The following is a 23,342-nucleotide window of genomic DNA, read 5'->3' on the forward strand; positions in this document are numbered from 1 at the left end:
TCAGAACAATAAAAAGATCAAGGAATAACACTGTGGCTTTTTTATCATTTTGTTTTTGGTTTTCTTTTTGTTTTGTTTTAAAAACATGCCTCGATCGTTCCTCGTTAAGAAGGTGAAATTGGATGCTTTCCACTCTTCCTCTGCTGCAGTCTCAGCTTCTGAACAGCACCTAGATAACTCGTATGCAATAACCAGGTCTAACACAGACACCGTTGGGAGCTTAGGGGTCCGGGTCACTGAGAACGGTGAGTTCACAGATCTGTTTGATATATATATAGTGTAAATAACCTACCCTAAATGTTTAAAGAGAAACGGTGTTTCCTTAATTCCCCTGTGCTTCTGCCTTGTGTGAATAAAATCTCTTTATGCACTCGTGTGCACCAGTCTGCTCTCGTTGTACTCTCTGCACCTTACATAATGCCAATCTACACGCCTATCGAGAGCACCGCTTAGATATAGAATAACACTCCCTTGTCCAAAAAAAGATACAGTGAAACTTCTGGAGCAAAGAATTTCTAGGTGGCGAGGGACGAGGGAGGTCACCGTGCTGGATTTTTTTTTTCCGTTGTTTTGTAGCCACAGGATAAAGGTTGTGGGGGAGGACTGTGTTTTATTGAGATTATCAGTTGCTGGGGGGAAAAAAAGACTTGTTGATCTGTCAGTGTGAGATTGTCAACAATGACCCATACAAAACGCCACGAGTTGTCTCATTACGCCAGCTAGACAAAGAGCAGTGCTTTCCTTTAAATTTAGGTGAGACTATCCCTTCAAACAGGACATCGAGTTTGCGGACTCAGCATTTGATACGTCTTTTTTAAAAACAAAAATGAAGTGACAATCCAGAAATAACACCTGTGTTCTGAAAACAAATTTAATTATATCTATATATATTAAAAGTGCTCAGGCTGAATGATTAAATTTCAAACTTGCTAATGTCTCTAGATATGAATAATCGTTTTAAAAAGTTTTATTTGAAACGTAAAGGCAGTTCAATCTTCCCTCGTCTCCCACCTTTCTCAGTATAACTATCATCATGTTTGCCTAATCTGACAATCAAGTTACTTTCAAACATTGGTATCCTGTCACTGTGCCTGTGACATGTGCTAATTTGCCTTTCGATTCGAGCTCGCATTTGATTACCCGAATCCGATTTTGAGAACAAGTTCTTGGTTTAAACAGCTCAATAATCCTTTTCATTTATTTATCATTTCTTTTTTACTGCAATATTCTCCCAATCCCTTGGCTTCCCCTAGGCTAACCTCTGCAGTCTGTTCCATTCCTTAACCGATACTATAGGAGTGTAACTATCCCCAAGACCCTAACATTGACTGATAGGAAGCTAAATAAATTTGGTATGCATTCGACACATCTTTGGATTTTTCTCTAACTTTCTCCTTCTCCCCTCCCCACTTCAATCCCCCCTCCCCCTGCAAAGCAACTCTGTCCTGTTCTCTGATATCTTGCTTGTCTAAACAGTCTGGGTGAGATTGGTACTTACTCCTTGAAGAAACTATGTGTACCTTGTTACTCTAAGAAGCAAGACATTGTAGGGGCTGGGGCACCCTGGAATGGCAGCTTGAGAACATACGGCCCAGAGCCCCCCAGCTAAGTTAGCAAAGGTGTTGTCCTGCCTCCTCCTTGAAGATGCTCCTTAAGACCTATTGCTTGAACCAAGCTTTATGTCGCCTTAGTGTCAACTCAGTGTCAAATTTCATTTGAGAATTGCTCCTGTGAAGCGCCTTGAGACGCTATATGAATGCAAGTTGTAACACAGAGGCAGAAGGTCCCAGAGTTAATTAAACCCCAGTCTGCTGAGTTAGCTGGACAGGCAGTACAGCTGCAACAGTTGGCTTCAGTTCATCTCCGCGAAGGGAGGTGGAAAAAAATAACAATCCAGAGTTCCTGCTGCTGATCACTATCCAGTGACCCCTGATGGGAAATGTATGTGTAGACAATCTGGGTGAGGTATGCAGTGAGCTTGACTGTGATGTGCCCTGTGGTTACCGCCGTACACTGGGTGAAACTGGCTTTCGGCGATAGGTCCAAACGGGCTCATAGCGAATGGACAGACCGGTTTCACAGCAGTAAAGTCAATGGAACAGAAAATTGGGCGCGTTGTAAAACGGGGCTGACAATTCACTCTGAGCGACTGGCGAAGACCACTTTCACTTCTCACTAGGCAGGTTCAGAAGTGAGCATGGTGTATCAGAGGGTTTTCTGCACCCGTGGAACCGTATCCAAAGAAAAAATAAATCACTGCTTTCAGCAGAGAACAAAGAGAGGAGAACTGGATCTAAAAATACCGAGCTTTCAACTTCTGATTCATTCCTGCTGATTTGAAAAAGAAAAGCATGGTCCTTTACAGACTGCTTGAGGTAACCCGTAGCCCAGAGGAGACTAAGAATAGTGACAAAAGAGTGTGCTATAGATAGTTGCTTTAGATGATAATATATAATTATACTGTAAGGGGGAGTTTCTTTCCTTTGGAATATAAAGTTTGTAAAACACGGGTGGGTGCAGTGTTTTCCAGTTTTAGCTGGTGTTTGTCATACCTGTTGTGCTTTTTATTCAGCTCGCTGCCTTCACTTATTTTTCATTGTGATGTTCTACTTACCTTTATATCTGTTCAACACAAACTCCATTAAACTCTCAGGATTTTTTTTTTAAATCACTTCATCCTTCCCCTGCCTATTCAGTTCATTAAACAGAGCAGTCTTTTTTTAAAATTCATTCACAGGATGTGGGCATTGCTGATAAGGCCATCATGTATTGCCATCCCTAATTGCGTTTTGGTGAGCCACCTTTTTGAATACAATTGAGTGGCTTGCTAGGCCATTTCAGAGGGTAGTCAAGAACCAACCACATTGTTATGGATCTGGAGTCGCACACAGGCCAGACCCAGTAAGGACAGCAGATTTCCTTTCCAAAAGGACATGAATGGATCAGCTGTGTTTTAATATCAATTCAATAGTTTCGTGGTCATAATTAGTGATGCTAGCTTTTTAATTCCAGATTTTATATTTAATTAATTGAATTTAAATTCACAGCTGCTATGGTCCGATCTGAACTCTTGCCACCATATCATTAGTCCAGGCCTCTAGACCAATCGTCCAATAACAATCGCTGTGCCACCATACCCTTGGATTTGCATAGACCATGCATAAGGAGAGCAGTATTAAACTCCCTCTCCCCCCACACGCCCACCTTCAATGCTCCCTTCCCTTGTTTGCACCTCTTAAACAGTAATCTGCAAATTGTTCCTTTTATTTTCCAGCTTGTTATCTAATATATAACAATCCAACTTGAGCTGGCATGTCCTAAAGCTGTTCTGTTAAAGATACACATAGCATTTTCATAACTTGATGTGCTTTTGTAATAAAGTATTTATCATATGGGGGAATTCCTTTGAAGGGATTTGCTCCTCTCAGATTGTATAGAAATAATGAATTATTGGTTCTACAGTTAAAAGAAAGAGAGCTGTTTATTATTTGCATCCAGCACAATATTATATCAAATAACAATGAGAAGTTTGCAAGTGTGGAGTAGCAGCAGAAAAATTTGGCCAATGCCAGCATATATCGAAAAAGCCATCTGGAATTTTATGGTATGCTGGCCAGTCACCAACATGTGTACAGAAAAAGACCCTCACAGTGTATAGTATAGTATGTAATATGCTTTAAAGTACTTGCTAAGTATTGAATATATCTTGTGGTCTGCAATATATTAAATATTGCATACTGTACATGATGTAGAGTTCATCGAACAATGACTATATATGGTGTTTAATGCATTATATATTGTACAATTTATTAAGAAAGATAGTCTTGCATTTTATTTAATACCTTTCACAGCCAACAAAGTACTTTTTGATGTGTAGTCACTGTTGTAAGATAGATAACATGGCAGCCAATTTGTGCACAGCAAGCTCCCACAGCTTTGTGGTAGTGATCAGATAGTCAGATTTTTAATGATGTTGGTTGAGGGATAAATATTGACCAACTTCCCTGCTCTGCAATAGTGACATTGGATCGTTTATGCCCACTTGAGATGGAAAATTGCGCCTCCATTTACCCTCTCATCTGAAAGATGGCACTTCTGACAATGCAGCATTTCCCTCAGTACTGCACTGGAGCGTCAGCCCGGATGTTATGCTCAAGTCTTTGAAGTGGGACTTGAACCCACAACTTTTTAACTGAGAGATGAGAGTGTGACCCATTGGGCCACGGTTTACAGTCTGCATGCCTTGCTCGAATAATCAAACATCCCCAAATCTCACTTCATCCGGAAGCACTTGTGCCTGGAATTTCCGTGAGGTTCTCCTAATTTTTGAGAAGGTGGTGGCAAGCTGCTTTCTTGAACCACTGCAGTCCATGTGGTGTAGGTACACCCACAGTGTTGTTAGGAAGGGAGTTCCAGGATTTTGACCCAGTGACAGTGAAGGAACGGCGATATAGTTCCAAGTTAGGATGGTGTGTGGCTTGGTGGGGAACATGCAGTTGGTGATGTTCCCATTCATCTGCAGCCCTTGTCCTTCTAGTGGTAGAGGCCGTGGTCTTAAAAGATGCTGTCGAAGGAACCTTGGTGAGTTGCTGCAGTGCATCTTGTAGATGGTACACACTGCTGCCGCTGTGCATGGTAGTGAAGGGAGTGAAGGTGGTAGATCGGGTGCCAATCAAGCGGGCTGCTTTGCCTGGATGATGCTGAGCTTCTTGAGTGTTATTGGAGCTGCACCCATCCAGGCAAGTGGAGAGTATTCCATCACACTCCTGACTTGTGCCTTGTAGATGGTGGACAGGTATTGGGGAGCCAGGAGGTGAGTTACTCAACGCAGTATTCCCAGCCTCTGATCTGCTCTTGTAGCCACAGTATTTATGTGGCTGGTCCAGTTCAATTTCTGGTCAATGGTGACCCCAGGATGTTGATAGTGGGGGATTCAGTGATGGTAATGCCATTGAACATCAAGGGTAGATTGTTAGATTTTCTCTTGTTGGAGATGGTCATTACCTGGCACTTGTGTGGCATGAATGTTACTTGCCATTCATCATCCCAAGCCTGGATGTTGTCCAGGTCTTGCTCCATCTGGACATGGGCTGCTTCAGTATCTGAGGAGGCGTGGATGGTACTGAACATTATGCAATCATCAGCGAGCATCCCCACTTCTGACCTTATGATGGAAAGAAGGTCATTGATGAAACAGCTGAAGATGGTTGGGTCTCGGACACTACCCTGAGGAACTCATGCAACGATGTCCTGGGACTGAGATAATTGACCTCCAACAACCACAACCATCTTCCTTTGTGCTAGGTATGACTCCAACCAGTGGAGAGTTTTTCCCCTGATTCCCATTGACCAGTTTTGTTAGGGCTCCTTGATGCCATACTCGGTCAAATGCTGCCTTGATATCAAGGACAGTCACTCTCACCTCACCTCTGGAGTTCAGCTCTTTTGTCCATGTTTGGACCTAGGCTGTAATGAGGTCAGGAGCTGAGTGGCCCTGGCAGAACCCAAACTGAGTGTCAGTGAGAAGGTTATTGCTGAGCAAGTGCCGCTTGACAGCACTGTCGATGATCCCTTCCATTACTTTGCTGATGATCGAGAGTAGACTGATAGAGCCAAGCTGTTCCAGTACAACTACTACACTGGCATCTACCTGGCAATTTGGAAAATTGCCCAAGTATGTCCTGTACACAAAAAGCAGGACAAATGCAACCCAGCCAATTACTGCCCTATCAGTCTACTCTCATTGCATTAAAAGCACTATGTAAGTACAAGTTGTTATTCTGATATTACTGTAGTATTCTCTTTGAATTATCAAAATCCCATCTTTCAGATGAGGTATTAAACCAAGGCCCAGACTGCCCTCTCAGGTGGATGTAAAAGATCCTATGGCAGTAGTGAGAGGAACAAAGGAGTTTTCCCCAGTGACCTGGTCAATATTTATCCCTCAACCAAAATCACAAAAAACACAGGTTGTCTGTGTGCACATTGGCTGCCATGTTTCCTACATTACAGCAGTGAGGACACTTTACAAAAGTACTTCATTGGCTGTAGAGTACTTTGGAACATCTTGAAGTCATGAAAACAAGTTGTTTCATTTGTTCTTCATAATCCTTTAACCTATATTAAACAGCCTCTACTACACACGCTTCCTACTGGCAAGACAGAATAGGCAGTATTTCTTTAAAATGAACTACAAGATACATAATATGAAGACAAGTCTCTGCAGTGAGCAGTGTGATTCAATGTCAAGGCTCTCTAGATATCACAAATTGCTCGAGCTTCATTCTAGTGTTTTAATTACTCCCAAGTAACTCACTGCCAGCCATCAATTATCCTGGCTGTATTTGGACTTGGATTACCATAAAATCCAGTATAAGGAGCTGCATCATTGTGAAGTTAGAAATTAGGCCAAGTCAAGTCTTATACACCAAAAATTGTGGTACTGCTCACAGACTCAGCAAGAATACAAGATGCAGCATTAGTGCAATTCCATCCAGGTTGACACAGCAATCATAAACTGGATTCAGTTAACAGTATCCAGTGGCAAAGGTTCCATCCACACCTCAAACAACATATGATGTTTCAGTGGGTTATTGATCATTCCACAATGAAGCAGCATTAACAAATAGTCAATGTTTTATCAATTTTCTCACTGCACTTAGCAGTTGTCATTGACACTGAATGTTTGTTTCTTATTTGACTCTGTGACATGAAACTGATGAAAAGCTCTCCTCTTTCTGCATTTAAAGGGAAAGTCCCTCCTGGCTCTGCCCGTCTCCCCCTCAAAACAACATGCGCATACTTTAATTGAGCTCACTTATCATATGTAACGAGCCATTCGCTTCCGTTAGTCTTTTCTTCCTCCTGGACCGGAAAATTTTCAAAACCCAAGCTTGGTGTCAATTTACCTTATTTCAGTGAGCGAGTGATCAATCAATGCGACAGGTTCCCTAGGGAGATGGTGGAAGCAGACAGCGTTGATCCACACAAATGAAAATTAGAAGATTTCTGTAAGAAAATAATATTTTGGGATATGGTGAATGAGTAATTTGAGACATGACTTTTGATGCGTGTTGTGTGCTTGGGAAGGACGGGTGACTTTGGACCTGTAGTTCCCAAGGTTCTCCACCATTGGGGTTGTCCTCATCCCATATTCTGTTGTAGACTAATTGATAGAGATTGCTGATTAGTCAACTGTGCTACTCCCAGAATGGTAGCATAGTGGTAATGTTAGTGGGTTAGTAATCCAGAGACCCAGACTAATGCTCTGGAGCTGTGAGTTCAAATCCTCTCATAGCAGCTAGTGGAATTTAAATTCAGTTAATCAATAAATCTGAAATAAAATGTTAATCTTATTAATAATGATTATGAAACTACAAGATTGTTTTAAAAACCCATCTGGTTTACTAAGTTTCTTTAGGGGAGGAAATCCGCCTTCCTTACCTGATCTGGCCTACATCTGAGTGTCGACCTACAGCAATGTGGTTGGCTTTTAACTGCCCTCTGACATGGCCTAGCAGGCCATTGAGTTGCTACAGGAAAAAAGAAGCTTTGTGGGTGTACCTACACCAGATGGACTGCAACAGTGCAAGAAGGCAGCTTGCCAGCACCTTCTCAAGGGCAATTAGGGATGGACAATAAATACTGGCCTAGCCAGTGGTGCTCACATCCCAAAAAATGAATATAAAAAAGCTAGATGGGTCATGCTTTTTTCTCTTATCAAGAAATTCCCATGTTCTTAATCTCTTTTATTTTGATTGACTTCACATTCTCATCTACTATTTGCCACCTTGGTCGTATCTTACATTCTGGACCTTGACTCATCATCTGGGTGTTTCAATTTTTTAAAATAGCTGACTTTTCCCAGGAAGTTCCAATTTAAATAGGGCTACATTTAAAAATTAATCTTTAATCCAGGAATGGAAGAGATTTAGGGGAGGTTTGATGGAGGTGTGCAAGATTATGACAGGCTTAGATAAGGTAGACAAGGAAAAAACTGTTCCCATTAACTGATGGTACAAGGACTAGGGGACACAGATTGAAGGTTTTGGGCAAGAGATGCAGGGGGAATGTGAGGAAGAACATTTTTTGCACAGCGAGTGGTAATGAGCTGGAACTCGCTGCCAAGAGGGTGGTGGAATTGGAGACAATTGATGATTTCAAAAGGAAATTGGATGGGCATTTGAAATAAACTAGCAGGGTGACGGGGATCGAGCGGGGGAGTGGGACTGACCGGATAGCGCTGCGGAGAGCTGGCATGGACTCGATTGGCCAAATGGCCTCCCTTTATACTATAAATGACTATGACTCTATGAAAGCTCTAAGTATGAGGAAACCTTGAGGTGAACTTTTCATTAAAGATAAAGAAAGACTTGCATTTATATAGCACCTTTCACAACATTAGGATGGCCAATACTCTCTGATGCCTTATTAACCTAATCTGAGACATCGAATAACGTTGCATAGTCTCCAGTAGTGGAACTAGCACAGTTGTGAGCAGACCTTAGTAACTTGATACAAAATAACTTAAATTAATTTTTTTTAAATCCTCTTTAAAAAATATATTTTCACGACGCAAGAGGCTAGATCTGATTGAGCCACTGGCAGTGCTGTTTTTGATACAGCCACAAAGAGGTGCCAGAGTACACAGGTTGGAGAAAGGAATGAGAGGGACATAAGTGAATCTCATTCAGTTATATTTTTCTTGGATTACATTTGACCATCTGTCCCTTCACAGAAAGACATAACTGGCCCTGCAAATACTAGGATGCTCCATAGGATTTTACAGCACAGGAGGAGGTCATTCGGTCCATCGTGCTTGTGCCTGTTTTTTGAAGGAACTATCCAGTTAGTGTTTCCCTACAGCCCTGCAATTTTCTCCCCTTCAAGTATTTACCCAAATCCCTTTTGAAAGTTACTTCTGAATCTGTTTCCACTGCCCTTTCAGGCAGTGCATTCCAGATCACAACAATTTCTGCCCTCTGGTTACTGACTCTCCCTATTTACTATTGTAGAAAAATCCAGCAGTGTGCAGCACAACCAGTGAAGCATCTTGGCTTTGACAGATCTGTGTAAAACAAAATCTCCTATCAGGAAGGGGGCAAAGGTCATCCGAGGGCAGATTGTACTTCACACACACCCCGGGGTGATTTACTTACAGCTTTGGCCGAGCTGCAGAACATTTATCTCTCCATCTGTGCTCCTCGATTGAGGAGCTTTTCTGCTACATCTGATCCTTCATGACCGGTTGCCGCTCTTTACCTCTGTGCATAGAAACATAGAAAATAGGAGCAGGGGTAGGCCACTCGGCCCTTCGAGCCTGCACCACCATTCAATACGATCATGGCTGATCGTCCAAACTCAGTACCCTGTTCCCGCTTTCTCCCTGTATCCCTTGATTCCTTTAGCCCTAAGAACTATATCTAACTCTTTCTTGAATATATTTAATGATTTGACCTCAACTGCTTTCTGTGATAGAGAATTCCGCAGGTTCACCACTCTCTGGGTGGCCAGGTTAACGCCTACATCATGGGTGCATTGTTCAGGGGTTCACTGCCTTCAGTTACAGCCTCAGTGAGCGATGCTTTACAAAGGTTCAAAGTCAATCCTACTCATTAATTATTGGGCATATTGTTTTCGCACCTGGCACAGCAGTAGAAATGCTACATTTGGTCTCAGTGCCCTGGACTAGTGAAGAAAAATAAAATAGCCAGAACTCCTGATCATGAGCATTGTACAGTTTTTAAAAAGTTCTAACCCATTAATAGCAAAATCACTCTGCACAGTAACAGTTGGAAATTTCCCTACTGGCCAATATCAAAACATTTTGACTAAGTTTTTGGGATACAGTGACAGACATTTAGAGGACTAAGAACAGTTCTGGTCTCCATATTATTAACAGGAGATCGCGGCATTGGAGAAGGTGCAAAAGAGAGTTAGAAGTGTGATATCAGAACTGAGAGGCTATACCTGTCAGCAAAGATTGAACAAGCTGGGGAATTTCTTAGAAAAGAGAAAGCGGTGGTGGGGAGGGGGAGCAGTGGAGGTGGGATGTGGGGTGAGTGGGGTGGTGATTGCCACCTAACAGAGATCATTAAGATTATCAAAGGGTTTGATAGCATTTACGTATAGAAAATATTTCCATCTGCACACGAGGCCAGAGCTAGAGGCCAGAAATATTAAATAGTTACTCATAAATCCAAGGAATTCAGTAGGAACTTCTTTACCCAGAGAATGGTTTGAACGTGGAACTTGCCACCACAGGGAGTTGTTGAGGTGAATAGAATAGATGCCAATAAGAGGAATTAGATAAACACAAGAGAGAAAGGAATAGAAGTGTATGATGAATGGTTGGATAAAGAGGAGTGGAGGGAGGCTCATGTGGAGCATAAACAATAGCATGGACCAATTGGGCTGAATGGCCTGTTTCTGTGCTGTAAATTCTGTGTAATGCTATATAAAAATGCCCCAAAACTCTTTCATTAAGGCAGTAATAACACAAAGGATGTCTACATGCTTCCAGGTCTCTCTCAATCCTCCCCTTGTTCCAATGTTCTATCTTCAGTGCAGTAATATGCCTAATATTGTCAAAAGCCCATTTTTCTCTCTTTCTCTCTGTCTCTCCTCCTCTCTCTCCCTGATCTCAGCTCCACATATTTCTGTACTCCATCTGACAGCATGCCAGCACTGAGACATCGGGACAACCATGATTCAGGGTAGGGAGGGAGAATGATGGTGAGAAAGACTAATAAAAAAAAAAGTTGTTGAGAAAGAATCTAAATTTGAGTTCACAGGTTAATTAATCTCGCAGCCCAGCATTTTTTGTGACTATAACCTTTTATCTACTGCTGCACCAGACTGCGGTACAGTACAGTACAGTATTAAATATACACTGCTGCTCCCCAACAGCGAAACATCTGCGACATTTTAGCAGTTAGTGGTTGTCACTTAATAAGGATATTTTAAAAATGTAAGCACATGATGATGGGTCTGAAAGAGAAATCAGATCAGTGCTCAGGATTGTGGTCCTTGACATAAGCAATTAGTGTGTAGTCTCTGTAATCCACTTTAAACCTTATTGAAACAATCATTGTGCAGCTCTTGCCTACCTTATATTACAATATTACAACAGTGCTATACTTCAAAATATACTTTATTGGCTGCAAAGCGCTTTAGGATGTCCTGAGGTGGTGAACGGTGATATATAAATGCAAGTTCTGTCTTTTATCTGCAATTACATCATGAAAATCAACATCCAGTGATACTCCAGTAGTTCCCAAGTTTATACTGACAGCCCAGCATTTTAGTGACAATAATTTTTTTGCAAACTTATTCACTACTGCACCAAACTGCGGAATGTTACAGTTTTAAATATACATGTTTTAAATATACACTGCAGATCCCCAGCCACAGAACACCGGCGACATTTTGGCAGTTAGAGTTTGGCACTTGACAAGGATATATCGTCTTGCAAGGCAAAAAAAAATTAGAGACCAAATTGGGAATATTCAACCTGACAACAGTAGCCATGTCCCATTGTAATAATTGCAGTGAATTTCCTCACTCAGTTTTAAGAGGTAATTTACATAAATTGTACTGAAACAGTGTTATACAAAGATGATAGTGGACGTAATGATCTCTCCATGTTGAATTATTCCTGCCTACCCATTTGACCCTCCGAAGATTATATTGTGAAAGATGAGGCAGTTCTTTAAAATTGTTTGCTAAGAAATAGAAAGTGAACTGTCATTATCAGCTGATAAGAGCTTGATTCACTACCGAAGACCTAATTTAAGGGGCCTCCACCTGACTGCCATCTGTCTTCTCCAACCACTCCAGGGACTTGAGCGCATAACCCAGGCTTACACCCCTAATGCAGTACTGAGGGCGTTCTGCATTATCGGAGGTGCCGTCTTTCGGATGAGACATTCAACCCAGATCCGATGTGCCCTCTCAGGTGGACGTAAAAGATCCAAAAGCACAATTTTGCAGAGCAGGGAACTCCTCCCCCGGGTGAAGCAGACCAGCATTTATCCCTCAATCAACATCACTAAAAAAAAAAGATCATCTGGTCAGTTCATCAGCTTTGTGGGAGCTTGCTGTGCACAAATTGGCTGCTGTGTTTCCTACATTACAACAATTCAAAAGTACTTCATTAGCTGAGGGCGTGAAAGGCTCGATATAAATGCAGGCCTTTTTCCTCTGGTGGCCACCATTGGCCTTCTGTCCAGCTCTCGTCACTGCTGCTTGTCCTCTCCTCTTCTCCTTTCCCATACCTGGTCCTTCACTAATTTTTTAAAGATATTACAAAAGAATAATATTTGTGTAGAAAAAAGCTCTGCTCCTCTGTTTTAAGTATTTTAATATAACTCCACAGAACTCCACAATCATTCCTCACAGAATCAAAACGTCTTTTGTTCCTCAAGTTGATCTCTGATGAATTTCTTACTCCCAGTTGGATCTGCTGCTGCATCAGCTTTTTAAATACACGGCTCGTGGATTACAAAATGTTTTTCTGCGCAAACATTAAAAATGTGATCTTAATTTTGAATCAAAGCCAATGATTCTCGCGCTCTGCCAGTGACCTTGTCAGAATCTCTGGACTTGCAAACTGAACAACATAGGACAAAAGAAGTGAGAGAGATCGCAAACCCATCCAAATGCTTATATACGTACAAAATAGGATGCAGTATGATAATCAGCTGTATCCATTAGATGATGTAACTCATGAACCATCCTCCCCACCCCTCCACCCCCCACCCCAAGTAATGTGAGTTTCTGGGGGGGCAAAATCAATCGAAGCCCCTTTCACTGAAAAATTCCTCCGGCCATATCACTAGATGTACTAGATGTATTTAAACACCTCCCTGTATCTTTAGGAACATAGAATTAGTTTTCACAACAACAGTTTGCATTTATATAGCACATTTCACATAATGAAACATCCCAAAGGCGCTTCACAGAAGCATTATCAAACAAAATTTAACACCGAGCCACATAAGAAGATAAAAGACAGATGAACAAAAGTTATGTCAAGGAGGTAGGTTTTAAGGACCGTCTTAAAAAAACTTGTAGTTATGTAGCACCTTTCATGACTGCAGCGTGTCTCAGAGTGCTTTACAACCAATGAAGTACTTTTGAAGTCTTGGCACTTGTAATGTAGGAAATGTAGCAGCCAATTTGCGCACAGCAAGCTCCCACAAACAGCAATGTGATAACGACCAGATAATGTATTTTTTAGTAATGCTGTTTGAGGAATAAATATTGGTCAAGACACTAGGGATAACTCCCCTACTCTGAGTGCCATAGGATCCTTTCTATCCACCAGAGGGCAGTTGAGGCCTCAGTTTAAACATCTCTCTCAAACGACAGTACCTCAAACAGTGCAACATTCCCTTAGTACTACACTGGAATGTCAACCTTAACTGTTGTGCTCATGTCAGACTTAAACCTATAATCTTCTGACTCAGAGGCAGGAGTGGTACTAACAGAGCCACAGCTGACAAGAAAGAAAGGAGGCAGAGAGGCTTACAGTGGGGTGGGGGCGTGGTGGGGGGGTGGTGGGGGGGGTGGAGGGGGGAGTTGTGGGGGAGCTTAGGAAATGGCTGAAGGCATGGCTACCAGTGGTGGAGGGATGAAAATCAGGGATGCATGAGAGGCCAGAATTGCAGGAGTGCAGAGATCTCGGAAGATTGTAGAGTTGTATTGTTATAGTCACTTCACATACACTCTCCTTTGCATCACAAAGCCCCAAATTCTTCGATCCGTATCTTATCCTCCCCACCCATTACCCAGTCCTCATTGACCTACATTGTCTCCCCGTCCAATAACACCTCAAATATAACATTTTTCCCCTTATGTTTAAATTCCTTCATACCCTTGCCCCTCTCTATCAACGTAATCTCCACCAGTCTTAACCAATGCACAAGCCCCACCGCAAATTCTCTCTTCTTGTGATTCTCCCATCTCCCACCTCCTATCTCTTTGCTGCACCATTGATGGCTGTGTCTTCAACTGCCTAGTCCCTAAACTCTGGAATTCCCTCCCTAAACCTCTCTGTTTCTCTATCTCCTTTAAGATGCCCCTTAAAAACCTATCTCTTTGACTAAGCTTTTAGTCACCTGTCCTATAATCTCTTTCTGTGGCTCAGTGTCAAATTTTGTCTGATAAGGCACCGGTGAAATGCCATATGATGTTTTTCTACATTGAAGGTGCTATATAAATGCAAGTTGTGTTGTTGTTGCAGTATGTCTACCTATCTATTAGAGTACAGTTGATAGTTTTAAAATAAGTCATTCTTGGGATGTAGACATCACTGGTAAGGCTGGCATTCATTGCCGATCCCTATCTGCTCTGAACTGAGTGACTTGCTAGGTCACGTCAGAGGACAGTTAAGAGTCAATCACCTTGGCATGGGACAGGACTCACATATAAGCCCAGACCAGGTAAGGACAACATTGCCCTCTCTAAAGAACATTAGCAAGCCAGTTGGTTTTATACAACAATCTGACAGCTTTACGGTCACTTTTACTGACACTAGCTTTTTTAAATCCGAATTCAAATTCCCGAACTGGTGCGATGGGATTGGAATTCACATTCTCTGGGTTACTAGTATTGTAAGCACTAGACTACCCACTCTCCAGCAGATAACTGAAAGGCAATGCTTCAGGAGAGAACAGGAGGGAACTTGCAGCTTGTCACAGCATGCGTCATAAGGAGCTAAAAATAAAAATAATCAATCATAATGTCAGACGTATTCCAGCTTCCACGTTGATAGTTTGCTATCTAATGGGCTGAAATCACACTGTATGATATTAGTAACAAGTGCGTTATTATGCTTTTATGAAATTCGTTTGCTGTTTTCACAGCTGAATAACACAATCCTGCATAACATCAGTCACTGCACTTGAAAGCAATTCACTGTGTATTAAATGCTTTGATAATGTGCTATATAAACACAAGCCTCTCTTTTTATGAAATGGGTTAATGCCTTTTAAAAATATCGAACACAGGATCACCATTTTCTTTTCTTTTGGGCCTCCTTATCTCGAGAGACAATGGATACGCGCCTGGAGGTGGTCAGTGGTTTGTGAAGCAGCGCCTGGAGTGGCTATAAAGGCCAATTCTGGAGTAACAGGCTCTTCCACAGGTGCTGCAGAGAAATTTGTTTGTTGGGGCTGTTGCACAGTTGGCTCTCCCCTTGCGCCTCTGTCTTTTTTCCTGCCAACTACTAAGTCTCTTCGACTCGCCACAATTTAGCCCTGTCTTTATGGCTGCCCGCCAGCTCTGGCGAATGCTGGCAACTGACTCCCACGACTTGTGATCAATGTCACACGATTTCATGTCGCGTTTGCAGACGTCTTTATAACGGAGACATGGACGGCCGGTGGGTCTGATACCAGTGGCGAGCTCGCTGTACAATGTGTCTTTGGGGATCCTGCCATCTTCCATGCGGCTCACATGGCCGCACATAATGCAGATGCATTAAACCCAATCATTACTGACATTGCACAGTGTGACTGCTTATCCCAGAGAAGGGGTGAACATGGTCTACACCAGTGCCATGAAACAGGTCATTAGTGGGTTGACAGCCCGCTTTACTCTGTGCCACAGTGACTGCCAGGTAAATGGCAATCAGGCACTGGATAAAATTCTGCTGCCAATTCACTATCAGCACATTCCATGGTCCAAGCAGAAACCAATTCTCTTGGTAGTGTCTGACAACGCAGATGATCACAAATTCAAATCCTGTCACAGCAGCTAATGGTCAATTATGATTTTAAAAATGACCATTGTAGCTATCAAAGTGTCATAAAAATCCAACTGGTTGACTAATCCCCCTGCAGGGAGGGCAGTTTGTCACACCTCCCTTACCTGGTCTGACCTCTCTGTGACATTGGTCCCATGCGGCTTGGTTTACTCTTCATGCCTTCTGAAGTGGGCTCAGTTATAAATTCAACAGTGACTACAGATGGGCAATAAATGCAACCCTGCTGGTATAACTCACATCCAAATGACACCTGTCCAGTGCGGACGAAGCCTTTTGCTATTTTGTGACAAGTTCCAAGCAGTGGCGCCACCCAAGGGGGTGGAGAAGCACTGCAAGAGGTCATGTCCACATCACTCGTCCAGTTAAAACCGTGCCACCACTGGTTGAGGTAACTGCCCGCCTCTACTGTCTGGTGCAGGCAGCCATATGTCCCGCCCGTGGGCGTGTGTCAATGTCAGCGTAACACGGGACTTTCCTGGGAATGGCAGAAGAAAAAGTTGGTTTCACAACTTAAGCAGTGGCTTAGACACAAGACTGCTCACCCTCGGTTATTTCCTGGTTACTGTTGGTAATATTGAATCTGCTCCGATTTACGAGCGGGAAGCAATGCAGTGATTTGAACACAGTGAGGATAGAGCAGACGAAGAACACGGAGAATGACATACTTGAAGCTTAGAAACATAGAATAGAATCATAAAACACAGAAGGAGGCCATTCATCCCATCATGCCCGTGCTGGCTCTTTGATCCAATTGATTCCACTCCTTCCCACAATCCTGCAATTTCTTTTTTCCTTTTCAAGTATTCATCCAATTCTTTTTTGCAAGTTACTATTGAATCTGCATCCACTGCCCTTTGAGGCAACGCATTCCAAATCGCAATAACTCGCTGTGTAAAAATAATTCTCATAACTCGTCTGGTTCATTGGCCAATTATCTTAAATCTGTGTCCTCTGGTTTTCAACCCTCCTGTCACTGGGAACAGTTTCTCCTTAGTCACTCTATTAAAACATCTCGATTAAATCTCTGGAGGACAAAGTTCAGAGAAGCACAGGCTGTCGTATTGATAACATGGAGTTACAAGAAAGGTGTTAGGGAGAAAGAGAGACAAGTACGAAATAGAATTATATAGAATTTACAGCACAGAAACAGGCCATTCGGCCCAACTGGTCCATGCTGGTGTTTATTCTGCACGAGTCTCCTCTTACCCTTCTTCATCTAATCCTATCAAATACTTTGCTTCCTAGGTTACAACAGTGACTACACTTCAAACACACTGCATTGGCTGTAAAGCACTTTGGTACAATAATAGCAACAGCAACATGCAATTATGTAGCTCCTTTAATGTAGTAAAATGTCCCAAGATGCTTCACAGGACAGGAGTATTATCAATCAAAATTTGACACCGAGCCATATAAGGAGTTATTAGGGCAGATGACCAAAAGCTTGGTCAAAGAGGTAAGTTTTAAAGAGCCTCTTAAAGGAGAAGAGTGTGGTAGAGAGGTGGAGAAGTTTATGAAGGGAATTCCAGAGTTTATGGCCTAGGCAGCTGAAGGTATGGCTGCCAATGGTAAAGTGATTATAATCGGGAATGCCTCAGAGGTCAGAATTGGAAGAATGCAGAGTTCTCGGAGGGCTGGAGGGCTGGAGGAGATTACAGATGTAGGGCGGGGGTAAGACAGTTGATGGAGAATGTTAAACCTGAGGCATTGGTGGACTGGGAGCCGATGCAGGTCAGCAAGCAGTCGTGATGGGTGAACAGGATTTGGTCCGAGTTAGTGTATGGAGAGCAGAGTTTTGGATGAGCTCAAGTTTATGGAGCTCCTGAGGTCATGATTGGCCTAAGTCTTTCTTTTTTAAGCCAAGTCTGACGATACATAACTGGGCCAGTCCTCAGAATTAAGGGAGCGAGAATGGGAACGTCTGAAGCAAGTAGCAGGGTTGGGAGGCAGTGAGCTATTAGAGGGAGCCAGAGTGCCCAAAGCAGAGACAACGAAGCCATTTAGCAGGTCAACGGTAGCAGAGGTGCCAGGGCTGAGAAGAAGGAGTGAGAGTTTGATGGTGATTTCAGAAAGGCAACTAGGCATTACATATTTTTTCTCTCTCAAGCAAATTATGAGGGTGGTTCAAGGGAGGATAGTGTGTGTGGTAAGGAGTTGGACAGATGTAGCCTACTCAGTGATCATGACCTCGGAAGTTAAGAAGTTATGCACGTTTTTGAGGTTGTGAGGGTGTTCATGGGTATGAGTGGGAGAGCTTATGTAGAGGGTGAGATTCAGTGAGAGAACAGAAAGGTCAGGGGAAAAAGGACTGGGGGATTTTAGGTTTAAGTTGAAGTTACCAAGGATACGGGGTCATTCAGTGCAGAGGCTGAAGGATCGTGGTAAAAATCGTGGGAGGGCAGACAATGGTAACAAGTTAAACTCAAGAAGGAAACAAAGAAAGGCTTGCATTTATATAGCACCTTTCATGACCTCAGGACATCCCAAAGCAACTCACAGTGAATTAAGTATAGTCATTGTTGTAGGAAATGCGGCAGCCAATTTGCGCACAGCAAGCTCCCATAAACAACCCTGAGATAAATGGCCAGATAATCTGTTCTGGTGATGTTGGTCAGACGGGAGAGCAGAAGGAACAGAAGAGGATGAGATGCGCAAATGAAGATGCCAGTGGAGTAGGAGGGAGTTGGGCATTTTAGCATTTGGTGATTAGAGCTAAGCCACTGGTGTAGTGGTTTATTCAGGACAAACATTGGAAATTATAACAAGGCAAGATGGCTTTTGTGAGGGAGTAATAGTTGTTGCCTGTAAGCCAGGTTTCTATCAGTGCCAGAATATTGATTGATTCGCCTATTGATAAAGTGGTGGATGACAATTGATTGATTCTGTCCATCCAAGGTTGGGTCATGGGGAGAAAGCATTTGGAGTTGTATCGTACTCAGTTGGTGATGATGATAACAGTGGGAGCCATTGGAGCTGATGCATCAGAAACATCACTCAAGACCAGCACTAAAGCTTATGCGCTCAAGTGATTTTTCACATTGTGTTTCAGTATCAAAATGCCAAGTGATAACATTAGAATAGTTGCTGCGATGGAGAAGAAGAAAGGCTTGCATTTCTATAGCGCCTGCCATGACCACCAGAAATCTCAAAGCGCTTTACAGCCAATAAGCTACTTTTAAAGTGTAGTTACTGTTGTAATGTCGGAAACGTAGAGATCTTGTCTTACCTTGAAAAATTAAATATCTTTCTGGATGAAATTTTAGAATATTGTGAATTTAAAGTGAACACTTTTTTGTCTTTGCTTGGGGCAAATGACTCACAAATCTATCCTGTGCTGATTAGGAGGTTGTGGAAGAAAATAAACACCCACTGGCCAATTATGCAGTCAATTGTCGAAACTTACTTTCTTTCGGATGAGATGTTGAACCAAGGCTGCATCTACCCTCTCAGGTGGACATAAAAAATACCATGGCACTATTTCGAAGAAGAGCGGGGGAGTTATCCCCAGTGCCCGAGTTGATATTTATCCTTCAATCAACATCAGTAAAAAAACAGGTTTATCACTTTGCTGTTTGTGGGAGCTTGCTGTGCACAAATTGGCTGCCACGCTTCCTACATTACAACAGTGACTGCACTTCAAAAATGTACTTCATTGTCTGTGAAGTGCTTTGGGACATCCTGAGGTCATGAAAGGCTCTATATAGTGGAAGTCTTTCTTTTCTCTAACTAATCGCATCAGAAATCTTTCATATCAATGACATATTAATGCACGTGAGGGAGCAATCTCATGTTAATGTGAACTTATCTAAAGGCAATATACTTCATGTGCAAGTCATGTGTCAGATGAATCAAACAACCAGAGGACTCAGTGTGACCTGCCTTGATTTTAAAATTCTCATCCTTGTTTTTAAATCCCTGCATGTCCTCACCCCTCCCTATCTGTCACCTCCTCTAATCTTCCACGGTCTATACAATTCTCCAATCCTGGCCTCTTGCACATCCCTAATTTTAATCGCTCCACCATTGTTGGCCATACCTTCAGCTGCCTGGGCCCTAAGCTCGGAAAATGTCCTCAACCTCTTTACCTCTCTCCTTCTTCAAGACAGTCCTTACAACCAACCTCTTTAAACAAGCTTTTTGTCACCTGGCTTAATAGGGTCCTAATATGGCTCAGTGTCCAATATGTTTGATAATGCTTCTGTGAAGTACCTTGGGATGTTTTGCTACATGAAGGGGGCTATACAATTGCAAGATTTTGCGGTTATTGTTGCAACTAGAAGACGGAGATTTAAGATAATTAGCAAAAGAACCAGGAGGGAGCTGAGGAGAATTCTTTTTACGCAGTGAGTTATGATGATGCACTGCCTGTAAGCAGATTCCAGTGGGAATTAGATACATACTTGAAAGGAAATGTTTGAGGGCTATGAGGAAAGAGCAAAAGGGGGTGGGCCTAATTGGATAGCTCTTTCAAAGAGCTGGCACAGGCATGATGGGCTGATTGGCCTCCTTCTGTGCTGTAAGATTCTATGATTAAATAGGTATAAATAAATTTGATGAATAGTTTTAGCTTGATTGATGTGATCTGGCTGTTTTCCATCTTCTGGCACAGGCAAGAGCTCATTAGTGATAGTCCATGCAATTCTAGGTACAGGATACTGCAGTAAAAGAATAACACAAATCCCATTCACAGCACTTTAGACCGCACGTTTAGGATCACAGAAGATATGAGTCTGCCGATTGAAACTGCACCTTGCTGTGAACATGAAGAGGGAGAGTTGGGAAAGATTGGGAAAAAGTGACAAAATAAAAACTACAATACGCCATACTCAAATGGCGTGTTGACATTACTGACTAGAGAAACTAGGATTGTTCTCTTTAGAGCAGCAAAGGTTAAGGGGTGATTTGATAGGTATGTTCAAAATGATAAAGGGTTGAGAGGGTATAAGGAGAAACTGTTTCCAATGACAGGAGGTTTGGTAAGCAGAAAAAACAGATTTAAGATAATTGGGCAAAAATATAGAGGGAAGAGGTTAGACTTTTTTTTAACACAACGAGTTGTTATAATCTGGAACGCACTGCCTGAAAGGGTAGTGGAAGTAGATTCAATAGTAACGTTTAATACAGCATTGAATATATATTTGAAAAGGCAAAATTTGCACAGATATAGGGAAAGAGCAGGGGAGTGGGACTTATTGGATAGTTCTTTCAAAGAGCCAGCACAGGCATGATGGACCAAATGGCCTCCTTCTGTGTTCTACCATGCTAGGATTTATTTATTTTATTTATTTAGAGATACAGCACTGAAACAGGCCCTTCGGCCCACCGAGTCTGTGCCGACCATCAACCACCCATTTATACTAATCCTACACTTATTCTATATTCCTACCACATCCCCACCTGTCCCTGTATTTCCCTACCACCTACCTATACTAGGGGCAATTTATAATGGCCAATTTACCTATCAACCTGCAAGTCTTTGGCATGTGGGAGGAAACCGGAGCCCCCGGAGGAAACCGGGTCATGGCGTCTGCCTAATGGGTAGCACTCTTACCTCTAAGTCAAAAACATCTGGGGTCAAGTTCCACTCCAGGACTTCAGTACCTAATCTGACACTCCCAGTGCAGTACTGAGGGAGTGCTGCACTGTCAGAGGTGCTATTTGTCGGATGAGGCATTAAACCAAGGCCCTGTCTGCTGGATGTAAAAGATCCCATGGCACTATTTCGATGAAGGGCAGAGTTCTCCCCAGTGTCCCGGCTGATATTTATTCCTCAACCAACATCACAAAAAAGATTATCTGGTAATTAACACATTGCTGTTTTTGGGAGCTTGCTGTGCACAAATCGGCTGCTGTGATTCCTACAGTGACTGCACTTCAAAAGTATTTCATTGGTTGTGAAGCACTTTGTAAGATCCAGTGCTGCTGTATAAATGCAAGTCTTTATGTATGTCTTAGCATGAGTTATTGAAATAAAAACAGAAAATGCTGGAAATACTCAGCAGGTATGGCAGTATCTGTGGAGAGAGAAACAGAGTTAACGTTTCAGGTCTGTGACCTTTCATCAGAACTGAGAAAAGTTAGAAATGTAATATGTTTTGAACAAGTGAAAGGGGGGAGGTTGTGAAGAAGAACAAAAAGGAAGGAATATCCTGCCATTGGCTATTCTGGTATTCATGCCTCGACACATCTTTTGTTTCTTTACTTGTCCCATTACCATTCCCTTTGGCCTTACACCATCAACTCTTTTGTTGTTTAATCTCTCCTGTCTTCCACCCTATCACAGCTTTTCCGTTTTGTTCTTCGTCCCACCCTCCCCCCTTTCACTTGCTCAAAACTTATAACATTTCTAACTTTTCCCAGTATTTTTTTATTTTAAGATACAGCACTGAAACAGGCCCTTCGGCCCACCGAGTCTGTGCCGACCATCAACCACCCATTTATACTAATCCTACACTAATCCCATATCCCTACCACATCCCCACCTGTCCCTATATTCTCCTACCTACACTAGGGGCAATTTACAATGGCCAATATACCTATCAACCTGCAAGTCTGTGGGAGGAAACCATAGCTCCCGGCAAAAACCCACGCAGACACAGGCAGAACTTGCAAACTCCGTACAGGCAGTACCCAGAATAGAACCCGGGTCGCTGGAGCTGTGAGGCTGCAGTGCTAACCACTGTGTCACTGTGCTGCAGTTCTAACAAAAGGTTATACAGACCTGAAACGTTAACTCTGTTTCTCTCTCCACAGATGCTGCCAGACCAACCGAGTTTTTCTAGCATTTTCTGTTTTAATTTCAGATTTCCAGCAGCTGCAGTATTTTGCTTTGGCATGAATTACTGATATTGTTGTCCATCTGTCTCTAGGTTACATTCACAGTTACATCAGCCCATCAGTGTATGAGAGTGGAGGGGAGAGTCTGACAGCTCCCCAGCCTGTCTATACCAAAGTCGGCGAGGTATATGGGGAGCCAGAGGTGTTGGGGCCTGACAGCCCGCAGTCAGGGCTGGCCAGCGGCTACTTCAGCGGTGAGGCGGCGGTCAGCGAGGGCTACAGCATGGACGCCTTCTTCATCACGGACGGCCGGTCGAGGAGGAGCGGGGGGAGCAGCCGGCGGGCGGCCCAGCGCCACCGCTGCGGGGAGTGCGGCAAGACTTATGCCACCTCGTCCAACCTGAGCCGCCACAAGCAGACCCACCGCAGCCTGGACAGCCAGCTGGCCCGCAAGTGCCCGACCTGCGCCAAGGTCTACGTCTCCATGCCGGCCCTGGCCATGCACGTCCTCACCCACGACCTCAAGCACAAGTGCGGCACCTGTGGCAAGGCCTTCAGCCGGCCCTGGCTACTGCAGGGCCACCTGCGCTCGCACACGGGCGAGAAGCCCTTTGGCTGCGCCCACTGCGGCAAGGCCTTTGCTGACCGCTCCAACCTTCGGGCCCACATGCAGACACACTCGGCCTTCAAGCACTTCCGGTGTAAGCGGTGCAACAAGACATTCGCCCTGAAGTCCTACTTGAACAAGCACTATGAGTCGGCCTGCTTCAAGAGCCCCCAAGAGGGGGAGTCCTGA

At 43.2% G+C, this 23,342-nt stretch overlaps 1 protein-coding gene across 1 annotated transcript; it reads left to right on the forward strand.

Annotated features, from left to right (window-relative positions):
• Positions 1 to 85: 85 nt before the first annotated feature.
• Positions 86 to 23,342, forward strand: LOC137378510 (transcriptional repressor scratch 1-like). Its single transcript, XM_068048850.1, has 2 exons — positions 86 to 245; positions 22,639 to 23,342. Exons 1-2 carry the CDS (start codon positions 86 to 88, stop codon positions 23,340 to 23,342), a joined length of 864 nt encoding a protein of 287 aa, XP_067904951.1.

This window comes from Heterodontus francisci, chromosome 16 (assembly GCF_036365525.1).
Source record: "Heterodontus francisci isolate sHetFra1 chromosome 16, sHetFra1.hap1, whole genome shotgun sequence".
NCBI lineage: Eukaryota > Metazoa > Chordata > Chondrichthyes > Heterodontiformes > Heterodontidae > Heterodontus > Heterodontus francisci.